Source organism: Coregonus lavaretus (assembly GCF_964263955.1).
Source record: "Coregonus lavaretus genome assembly, contig: HAP1_SCAFFOLD_3698, whole genome shotgun sequence".
Lineage (NCBI taxonomy): Eukaryota > Metazoa > Chordata > Actinopteri > Salmoniformes > Salmonidae > Coregonus > Coregonus lavaretus.
In genome coordinates, this window is record NW_028160527.1 from 21024 (window position 1) to 32962 (window position 11939).

The window sequence follows — 11939 nt, forward strand, 5'->3', positions numbered from 1 at the left end:
GCCTGGTACGGCAACAGAACCGTCCGCAACTGCATTGCTTTCCAGAGGGTGGTGGGGTCAGCCCAACGCATCACCAGGGGCACACTGCCTGTCCTCCAGGACATCTACTGCACCAGATGTCACAGGAAGGCCAAGAAGATCATCAAGGACCTCAGCCACCCGAGCCACGGCCTGTTCACCCCACTACCATCTAGAAGGAGGGGACAGTACAGGTGCATCAAAGCTGGGACAGAGAGACTGAGAAACAGCTTCTATCTCCAGGCCATCAGACTGTTAAATAGTCACTACTAACCTTAGTCACTGTTCTAGCCAGCTACAACCCAGTACTCTACCCTGCACCAGACTGCAGCCCTATGTAGTATATTAATAAAAAAGTGACGAGTGTTCAATGACTGTCTTTACACACCATTATATATCCTGAACAAAAATATAAACACAACATGCAACAATTTCAAAGATTTTACTGAGTTACAGTTCATATAAGGAAATCAGTCAATTGAAATAAATTCATTAGGCCCTAATCTATGGATTTCACGACTAGGAATACAGATATGCATCTGCTGGTCACAGATACCTTTAAAAAAACGTAGGGGCGTGGATCAGAAAACCAGTCAGTATCTGGTGTGACCACCATTTGCCTCATGCAGCGTGACACATCTCCTTCGCATAGAGTTGATCAGGCTGTTGATTGTGGCCTGTGGAATGTTGTCCCACTCCATTTCAACGGCTGCGAAGTTGCTGTATATTGGCGGAAACTGGAACACGCTGTCGTACACGTCGATCTAGAGCATCTCAAACATGCTCAATGGGTGACATGTCTGGTGAGTATGCAGGCCAAGAACTGGGACAATTTCACAATTGTGTAGAGATCCTTGCAACATGGGGTTGTGCATTATCATGCTGAAACATGAGGTGATGGCGGCGGATGAATGGCACGACAATGGGCCCCAGGATCTCATCAACATTCAATTCACTGGCAACAGCTCTGGTGGACATTCCTGCAGTCAGCATGCCAATTGCACGCTCCCTCAAAACTTGAGACATCTGTGGCGTTGTGTTGTGTTGTGTGACAAAACTCTGGTAAAAGTTAGCTGGGCTCATCACCTAAGGTGGATATTCTTGTTGTATTTTAGATTAATTTGTGCATGCAATAACCCAAACGTCATGTTGTCAGAATTTACGAGAGTGGTTACCAAACAGGAATGTGATTGAGCTCCAGTGCCTTGTGACGCAACATTACTTTATCTTTACTTTGTTCTGTAGCTGGATTAACTTGATCATTGCTTTACTTTGTTCTGTAGCTGGATTAACTTGATCATTGCTGTACTTTGTTCTGTAGCTGGATTAACTTGATCATTGCTTTACTTTGTTCTGTAGCTGGATTAACTTGATCATTGCTGTACTTTGTTCTGTAGCTGGATTAACTTGATCATTGCTTTACTTTGTTCTGTAGCTGGATTAACTTGATCATTGCTTTACTTTGTTCTGTAGCTGGATTAACTTGATCATTGCTGTACTTTGTTCTGTAGCTGGATTAACTTGATCATTGCTTTACTTTGTTCTGTAGCTGGATTAACTTGATCATTGCTGTACTTTGTTCTGTAGCTGGATTAACTTGATCATTGCTTTACTTTGTTCTGTAGCTGGATTAACTTGATCATTGCTGTACTTTGTTCTGTAGCTGGATTAACTTGATCATTGCTTTACTTTGTTCTGTAGCTGGATTAACTTGATCATTGCTTTACTTTGTTCTGTAGCTGGATTAACTTGATCATTGCTGTACTTTGTTCTGTAGCTGGATTAACTTGATCATTGCTTTACTTTGTTCTGTAGCTGGATTAACTTGATCATTGCTTTACTTTGTTCTGTAGCTGGATTAACTTGATCATTGCTTTACTTTGTTCTGTAGCTGGATTAACTTGATCATTGCTTTACTTTGTTCTGTAGCTGGATTAACTTGATCATTGCTTTACTTTGTTCTGTAGCTGGATTAACTTGATCATTGCAGGATCTAGATACATTTTCTAACCTATCTGGATTACAACCAAATTTTGACAAATGTACTACATTACGTATTGGATCACTAAAAAATACAATTTTAACATTACCATGTAGTTTACCAATAAAATGGTCTGATGGTGATGTGGATATACTCGGAATACATATCCCAAATGAAATAAATGATCTCACTCCAATACTTTTTAATAGAAAGTTAGCAAAAATAGATAAGATCTTACTACCATGTCAATTTGTGGAAAAATCACCCTGATTAACTCTTTAGTATTATCCCAGTTTACCTATTTGCTTATGGTCTTGCCTACGCCTAGTGAACAGTTTTTTAAATTATATGAGAAAAAAATATTCAATTTTATTTGGAACGGCAAGCAAGACAAAATTAAAAGGGCATATTTATATAATGAATATGAATTCAGAGGACAGAAATTTAATTAAATATTAAAGCATTAGACCTATCACTAAAAGCTTCAGTCATACAAAAGTTATACTTAAATCCGAACTGGTTCTCAAGCAAATTAGTAAGATTGTCTCACCCAATGTTCAAGAAAGGCCTTTTTCCCTTTATTCAGATTGCAACAACTCATTTTCAGTTATTTGAAAAGGAAATCATCTCCCAAATATCACTATTTCTAAAACAAGATGTTTAAAAAAGGTATAATCTTCGTAAATGATATCATCGGTAGGACTGGTGGAGTTATGTCGCACATGCAGCTAACAAAAACATGGAAATGTCTGCTCTACCCAAAATTACAACCAAATAATTGCAGCCTTACCGCAAAACTGGAAGAGGAAAGGGGAGAAAGTAAGGAACTTGTCTGTCGGCCTTGCATTAAAGAACATAAAAGGAAAACTGTGATAAATAAAAAAGTATATCAGTTTCACTTAAGGACCAAAGGATTGACAGCTGTCCCATATAGATTGCAAAATAGTTGGGAAGAGATTTTTGACGTACCGATCCCATGGCATAGTGTTTATGAACTGACACGCAAAACGACACCGGATTCAAAAATTAGAATCTTTCAATTTAAATGATTATATAAAATTCTTGCTACCAATAGAATGTTATTTATATGGGGGATACAGAATCATTAGATCATTTGATTTGGTTCTGTCCATTTGTAGCTTGTTTTTGGACACAGGTCCAGGAATGGCTAAAGGATTGCAATATTTACCTGGAGCTAACCTTGCAGATAGCATTACTGGGTGATCTGAAAAGTCATAGTCAATCAATCAATAATATAATAATACTTTTAGCAAAAATGTTTATTTTTAATTCACAATCTGTAGAAGCAATGAGAATAGAAAGGTTCAGAATGTTTGTAAAACATCACAGTACGGTTGAAATATATATGGCAAATAGAAATCCAATATGGATGGTGTTAAGAGATAGATGGGAGGTATTGAATGGAGTTGAAGGATGGGACTAATAACAACAACAAAGATAGCTAATAATGTAAGCATACTGTGTCCATAATAAGTATATAGGTTGTATGTTGGGAGCTTTTGGGAAAGAGCACAGTTAGAAAGATATTGCATATAGAAGCAAACCGGATGGACAACATGAAAATGATCGGAGAGGTTGAGAGTAGAAGAAGTTCAGGAGCAAAAACAAAAAATATATATAATAGAATTATTGTAAAATTAACTGTGTCCATAAGGTGTAGATAGTAAGTATAGGCTGGAAGTAGAGGCCTGGGCATTGTTGTTCACTAATTTACTCCAAGTAGGGAAAGGATGGCGGGGTTGAAAAGTAATAATGGGGAGTATATATATAAAAAACATGGGGGATTGGAAGTGACGCAGACAATTACATTGTGAGAAGTTACAATCTATCTGCAATATTAAGCTGATAAATACAGAAAATCGCCAATCTAAATAAAAGTTATACCACAGCAACCATGTTATTTTTGGGAAGCCTTTTTGAGTCCAAGCTCGTACATATAAAGTTGTATGTGAAAACTATTTCTAAGATGCATACTTTCAGTTTTTCTGAACTTCACTCACGCATATTCTAAGGAGACTTGTGCTGCTGGTTCTGGCACATGTGCAGGTCAAATATAGCGCTGGAGCTCCGTTTAAGCTTTTTACATGTCCTAATAATTCAAAAATATTGCTCAGAAAACCAGATGTTTAAATCGGCATATGCTTACTTCTATTACGACCTCACGCCGATTAAGATAAGCAGAGTAAGGTGTTTACATGACTATTGCGTAATCTGCCTACTGCCACAATCCATTTAATATAGAGTTATTAGTGTGCATGTAAACTTACTCAACAATGAACAGATCATTCAGTGTGGAACAACCAGGGTAGGTTGTTTTAGTCAGACAGGGAGAATCCAGTTACTAGTCAGTCTCTTTCTAAACAGGAGACTGGCTCTTGTAATTACAAGCCAATAAATTAAAATTTACCCCACGCTACTTTTACACAAAACAGGCCTCTTTTGTTCCACGCCTAGCTAGCTGTCCTGTTCATCCTCATGGGAATAGGGAAATGGAAGAACTTTTAGAGAGAGACTAGCACCCCAATCTGAACTATTCATCTTCACAGGAGAAGATCTTACAAAAGTGATTAGTTAGAAATGCTGTGTCTTGTTCTCCCACATTGATCGACTCACTGGGGAAACAATGTTTGTGTAAACGGCTAAATCATTATTAGGAGTGTTACTAAATTCACATGGACCATCTGTGAGGTTCTGGCCCAATATTACACATAGCAGGAGGCCAGTTATATATTTCCACCACGAGGTTAATATAGGTGGTGTAGACCTTTTAACAATTCGAGTGTTGTTAACAAAACAACATTGGGCGACGGGCCTCAGATGCTCTGATCAATAATATTTATTTGTCCATAGACATACCTACTGTAACACAATGTGTCACTCATGAACACTGGAACAAGCATTAAAGTCATCTCTGAAGCCACCTATCATCCTTTGAGATGGCTTATCGGGATTCTGGTATCCACAGTAAATCCACCCACTCCTTCACAGTGAGATGGTTCAGCTACTGGCCCTAGCAGCAGTCCACCGGTTCTGGGTTTGGGTTCAGAGTGTCTATGAAGAGGCTGATGTGAGCTGTCCCTTCTGTACGTACTCCAGAGCTGTGGCGATGGTTCTCATATCCATCTCAATACTACGTGCCCAGTTCTCCACATCACCGATTTCCTGGTCAAGAGAAAGATAAAAAAAAAGGTTAGATAAAAGTTAGGGCCTTATTAGGGGTCAACACTAAAGATACAATGGGGAGGGTTAGAACTAAACATGCCAGAAGTTCATGAATAAGTAACCTGCACGTTATAGACTACAAATGGATAACTGTTTTAGTTATTCTGGTAATGACCTGGGCCAGGTTTCCCAAAGCATCTTGGGAAAGGCTAAATTAATCTTAGAACCATAGGATCAAATAAAATAAATTGTTATTCTTCACTTGCTTCGTAAACAACAGGTGTTATCATTTAAGGCTCTAGATTGCAGGAAATGGCTGTTACAGGTGTTAAAAAACGCAAATATCAGAGTCCTCCTCTCCCACCTGGATTGTATATGATTTGCACATTATTATTTTTAAAATTCTTGAAGCTCTGTCAAGTTGGTTGTTGATAAATTAATAGACAGCCATTTTCAAGTCTTACCATAGATTTTCAAGCCGATTTAAGTCAAAACTGTAACTAGGCCACTCAGGAACATTCAATGTCTTCTTGGTAAGCAACTCCAGTGTATAGTTGGCCTTGTGTTTTAGGTAATTGTCCTGCTGAAAGGTGAATTTGTCTCCCATTGTATGTTGGAAAGCAGACTGAACCAGGTTTTCCTCTAGGATTTTGCCTGTGCTTATCTCTATGTTGTTTATTTTTATCCTAAAAAAACTCCCTCGTCCTTGCCAATGACAAGCATACCCATAACATGACGCAGTCACCACCATTCTTGAAAATATGAAGACTGGTATTCAGTGATGTGTTGGATTTGCCCCAAACATAACGCTTTGTATTCAGGTCATAAAGTTAATTTCTTTGCCACATTGCAAACAGGAGGCATGTTTTGGAATATTTGTATTCTGTACAGGCTTCCCTCTTTTCACACTGCCATTTAGATTAGTATTGTGGAGTAACTACAATGTTGTTGATCCATCCTAAGTTTCTCCTATCACAGCCATTAAACTGTTTTTAAGTCACCATTGGCCTCTGAAATCCCTGAGCGGTTTCCTTCATCTCTAGGAAGAACACCTGTATCTTTGTAGTGACTGGGTGTATTGATACACCATCCAAAGTGTAATTAATAACTTCACCATGTTCAAAGGGATATTCAATGTCTGATTTTTTTTTTTTACCCATCTACCAACCGGTGCCCTTCTTTGCAAGGCATTGGAAAACCTCCCTGGTCTTTGTGGTTGAATCTGTGTATCAAATTCACTGCTCGATTGAGGGACCTTACAGATAATTGTATGTGTGGGGTACAGAGATGAGGTAGTCATTCAAAAATCATGTTCAACACCATTACTCCACACAGAGTGAGTCCATGCAACTTATTATGTGACTTGTTAAGCACATTTTTACTCCTGAAATTATTTAGGCTTGCCATAACAAAGGGGTTGAATACTTATTGACTCAAGACATTACAAGATTTTTCATTCATTTGTAAAAAAATAATAATAAATAAATAAAAATCACTGACATTATGGGATATTGTGTGTAGGCCAGTGACAAAAAAATCTAAATGGAATCTATTTTACATTCAGGCTGTAACACAACAAAATGTGGAAAAAGTCAAGGGTTGTGAATACTTTCTGAAGCCCCTGTATATCCAAATACAGTATATGTTTATGGTAATGGCCACAAGGGGGTGGTATTGTCAACTTTATGAATGAGCACCAGACATGATGATGGAGGTTCATCTCATTTAATCGTCAGAAGGTCCTGAAAGTCATCCTCTTGAGAAAGCAAAAAATTAGCTTTGACTGAGATGACTCAGAGGTATTTTGACGGTAACAAAACATCTCTCTCCCTCTCCTCTCTCTCCCCCTGACCAAGCCAAGGTCCCTCAGGCTAGTGACACTTTCTTTTCTCAGTTTGCAGTATATGACACAAGCACAATGCACCAGCTTCACAGAACATTGTAGAAGGCCAGAGAGAGGGAATGTTGTGTTTGATGTTCAACAACCAGAGTTTGGATTTACCTCCACTATGCTAACAAAGACACAGCACAGAGATTGTCTTACAGCCGAGCGGTCTTGGTAGAACAGTAGCTAGCTGTGTGAGTCACATACATATTGATGTGCTTGAGGCCTACAGTAATGGAACGGAAATTGTATATATATTTTTATTTAACCTCTTTTTAAAACAGGCAAGTCAATTAAGAAGGAATTCTTATTTACAATGACGGCCTGGCAAAAGGCCTCCTGTTGTGACGGTGGCTGGGAATACTATATATATATATATATATAATTATTTTGAACATTACAATGTTTCACTGGATAGGTGACAGAGCTCATGTTACATCAAAAAAAGGAGTGGAACAGTTCAATCCAACTTCAATGCCTCTAGGGATAGTAAAGATACTTTGTTTTTGTCGCAAAAGGAAAATACCCCATACCACTTCTCCTGAAATCTTTTAAAACACTCATTAATATGGGGGTCTGCCACCACTCACCAACCATCAAAAGATTTAGAGATGTTGGTTACTAATCTAAGACCATATAGGGTTGACGGTGTGTGTGTGTGTGTATACCTTCAGGGCCTGGTTGAAGCCTTCCACCATACTAATCCACTGGCCAGTCTGCTTGGAGAACTGTCCGGCCTGCACCTGTAACGTCTTCACCTCATGGTCCAGCTTCCTCTGGTTCACATACGCCTTGGCCACCCTGGAATTAAAACATCGCACACAGCAACTGGAAGATGAGTAGGCGATAAGATGTATAGCACCTGTTAAAAAATAAGCCGCAAGAGTTAGGAGATGATCAGAAAATGATTTCAAAGATTGACACAAGGATGGAAGCTAACTAAGTTCCATTATTCAATAGAATGTTGATCTGACGACATCTTAAGGGCAAAGATACCATTTGATATTGTAAAATGAAGAGAAAGTAGACTGACAGCTCCTGAAAGTGTAAAATGATGTCCTTATGGACTCCTTAACGTTAAATCTCAAAGAGAGAGAAATGTTGAAACACCTGACTTTATCCTCCTCTCCTTCACTGCAGTAGAACGTAGCGGCACAACAATGGTGGTCACGTCCAACTGTTGCTCACTAAGCTGCTTTTCTTTGGGTTCGCCACTAAGTAACTTTCATAATGATTCAATATTACCAGTGTACATTGTGCTGTGGAGTCACATGCCATCATTGGTTAACTCAGTGATTGAAAGCTAAGCACACAGAGGGTCGTTTCCCCGACCCAGATTATGCCTAGTCCTGGACTGAAAACCCAACTCAATTGAGAATCTCCATGAAATGCTTTTTAGTCCAGGATGAACTTTAAAATCGCTCCACAGGTTTCGATTGGCAGGCATTCTTCTATTATAACATGTTATAATAAGTCAAGGCTACTCATATAGATGACTGTAGCAACACATTTTCAATGCAGGTTACAACATAGGTCTAATTTGTCACGTGTCAAGGCATTTGAGCTGAATTGGCTGAGTTGAACAGCTGAATGACTCGAACCAATAGGACATAAAATGGGGCACATAAAACAGTAGTTCCAAACAGGGCATACATACCCGACATTGAGGTGGTCCACCAAGGCTTCTGTTAGACAGGTGGCAGCAGTAATTGCCTCTCGTCTACGTCCCTCTGTGCAGGGAAAAAGAAAACAGCTGTCATGTCATGATGGGTGAATGGAATAGCCTCCACTGGAGATGGCAGCAAGCTGGTTAGCTATCAGGTCAAGAAGAAGCGAGAAGCTAGCTAGCTGATTTCTGAGGCTACTTAGTTATGTGCTAGCTAGCTTTGTTCCAGGGCATCAGTGTGAGTTCCTCTACTAACACAGAAGCAGATACAATTTCTTGTTGTCGTTGAATGATGGGACCAGAGTTACAGGCCGTCCACACCAAGGATGATAACCATAACAATAAAAAATTAAATAAAATCTAATTCAAGTGAACAGGAGCATTCATACTACAACGATAACTACAAAAAGAGTGGAGAACGAGAGCTATCGTTTGGATCACTTTCAGAGTGATTTTTTCCCTGTCCCTCCAACGAAATCAAAGAATGCGTTCCATTGAAGTGTTCTTAGTCCTAGGTACGCAAGGCTGCTTGGAGAGGAGTGCACGGTAAGCTTGCCTGGAGAACTGGGCATGTGAGCATATTGTTGGCAACATTAATTATAGGAGAATTTAGGAGAATTATAATCCACAACAAACAGAGCGTATCAATATGCCAATGCCATATTTTCCAATAGTATCTGTGAACGCTGATAACATCCTGACAAAATATACACTGACTGGCTGCTAATGTGCCTTTCTGGACCTTGTAAACTGTAGAGAAAATACTCATTACTGACCCAAATGGTTGCCTAATCGAATTATTATTATTTGGGAATGAAATATGCATTCAGAACGCAGAGCTTTTTAGTGGTTTACAGCTCACTGCAGTTTACAGCTTCGACTAGAATTCTTTATTAACCAAAATAAAATAAAAATGCATTATTACATTGTGTTGTTATTTTGATGTTGTTGGCTTGATCGCTTTCTTGTCCTTAAAAAGTTTAATAAATTGGGGAGATTTGAGCTGCGTACCCACAGGGACTGGGAGCCCACAAAGTGTAGCCTGTCATCTCATGATGCGCTTCGTTTTTTTTTTACTGTGGAAATTCATTGGTTAGGCCTATATCCTCTTCACTTAAGTATTATGCCTATTATTTAGCTAATGAATGATGGGTTGCATATTTATGCAATAAGGCCCGAGGGGGTGTGGTATGTGGCCAATACATCACGGCTAAGGGCTGTTCTTAAACGCGACGAAGGGCTATATAAAATAAAATTGATTGATTGATTGACGCAACGCGGAGTGCCTGGATACAGCCCTTAGCCGGTTGCGTCGTGCATAAGAACAGCCCTTAGCCGTGGTATACTGGCCATATCCCACAAACCCCTGAGGTCCCTTATTGCTATTATAACATATTGGACATTAACATTACAACATATTGGATACCGACCGCAGTTAAACCCCAAAGAAGAAGGAAGAAGTCACTATGACAATGAACACACCCAGAAGCACTGAATGGCCTGTGTTACCACATTATTAATAGGCCTACAGCGAGCAGTTGGACGTTTTGATCAGTTGATTGACAGGTGTATGATACTTTATAACGATACACTTTCCTCTAGTGTGGATGCTCGCCAACGTTTTATAGCTATGTATAATGTATCGTTGTAGTTAGTTATCGTCCTTGGTGTGGACGGCCTTTACTAGTTAGTTACCTATACATGCAGTTAGTCACGAAATTCACAATTTACTTGTCCCATCTCAAGCATTTACAACAGTTGTCTGCCTTTGCTCCAGTCTAGGTTCAGGATCACAAGTAACTTAATTAGAACGACCTTCATGTTGCTGCTAACAAATTAGCTAGCCATCTACATTTACTAGTATTGTTTTAGCATTAAGTATCGCTAGCTAGCTAGTCAGACAACTTCCGTTTCCTCTCACCTTGAAGTTCTTTTCGTTCGTTCTGCTTCGATTGGTGCTCCTTTAGTAAACGAGAAAGCATTTTTACTTTGTTGTTCTTTCAGTTGAATGTTTTAATCAGATATATTTTCATTTAGCTAGCAGGACTCAAAGCTGTTGTCACGAGACCGCCCAATGCGGAAGAGACTTCTACCACGTGATGATAATCGATCGCGTTTCTCGTCTTCTTCTTCTTCGATGAGGTTTACCGGCGGTTGGCATCCAATTTGTTGCATTACCGCCACCTACTAGACTGGAGTACAACTCCCTTATCTTTCCTTGAAAAATAAAATAAAGAAATACCCTACCATCTAACACTACACTCACAGATTCAAAAATATTATTAATAATTAACACCACCCTACTCCACTATTTAAATATATTCATTCCTACCTCATGCCCTCAACCTGAAATGATGGGACATCACCACTTAACACTCCCTGTAACTCTTCTGATGTCAAGTTTCGCACACCCAAATACCTCTCTGCAGCTGCCACCACAACCTCAATTTTCTTCGACTTACATTCCATCCCTGCAGTACAATTAATAAACTTTGCTATAAACGCTAAAAATCCAATCTTACTGAAACATATATCACTTGTTCGCCTATCCCCATCATTTACTGCTACCCCAGTAATTACATTTACATTTACATTTACGTCATTTAGCAGACGCTCTTATCCAGAGCGACTTACAAATTGGTGCATTCACCTTATGATAGCCAGTGGGACAACCACTTTACAAATGTTTTTTTTTTTTTTTTTTTGTCTTAAATTTTTTTTTATTATTATTATTATTATTATTTTATATATTTTGTGGGGGTGGGGTGGGGGGGTAGAAGGATTACTTTTATACTATCCCAGGTATTCCTTAAAGAGGTAGGGTTTCAAGTGTCTCCGGAAGGTGGTCAGTGACTCCGCTGTCCTGGCGTCGTGAGGGAGCTTGTTCCACCATTGGGGTGCCAGAGCAGCAAACAGTTTTGACTGGGCTGAGCGGGAACTGTGCTTCCGCAGAGGTAGGGGGATCAGCAGGCCAGAGGTGGAAGAACGCAATGTCCTCGTTTGGGTGTAGGGACTGATCAGAGCCTGAAGGTAAGGAGGTGCCGTTCCCCTCACAGCTCCATAGGCAAGCACCATGGTCTTGTAGCAGATGCGAGCTTCAACTGGAAGCCAGTGGAGTGTGCGGAGGAGCGGGGTGACGTGAGAGAACTTGGGAAGGTTGAACAACAGATGGGCTGCAGCGTTCTGGATGAGTTGTAGGGGTTTAA

The 11939-nt window shown here is 39.6% G+C and overlaps 1 protein-coding gene across 1 annotated transcript; it reads right to left on the bottom strand.

The window, feature by feature from the left end:
* Window positions 1-3261: 3261 nt before the first annotated feature.
* On the bottom strand, window positions 3262-10817 carry LOC311121702 (biogenesis of lysosome-related organelles complex 1 subunit 1-like). Its single transcript, XM_084196158.1, has 4 exons — window positions 10655-10817; window positions 8725-8797; window positions 7736-7868; window positions 3262-5182 (listed from the first exon to the last, which is right to left on the bottom strand). The coding sequence occupies exons 1-4, from the start codon at window positions 10713-10715 to the stop codon at window positions 5072-5074; spliced, it is 378 nt and encodes a 125-aa protein (XP_084052284.1). The 5' UTR covers window positions 10716-10817; the 3' UTR covers window positions 3262-5071.
* Window positions 10818-11939: the final 1122 nt, after the last annotated feature.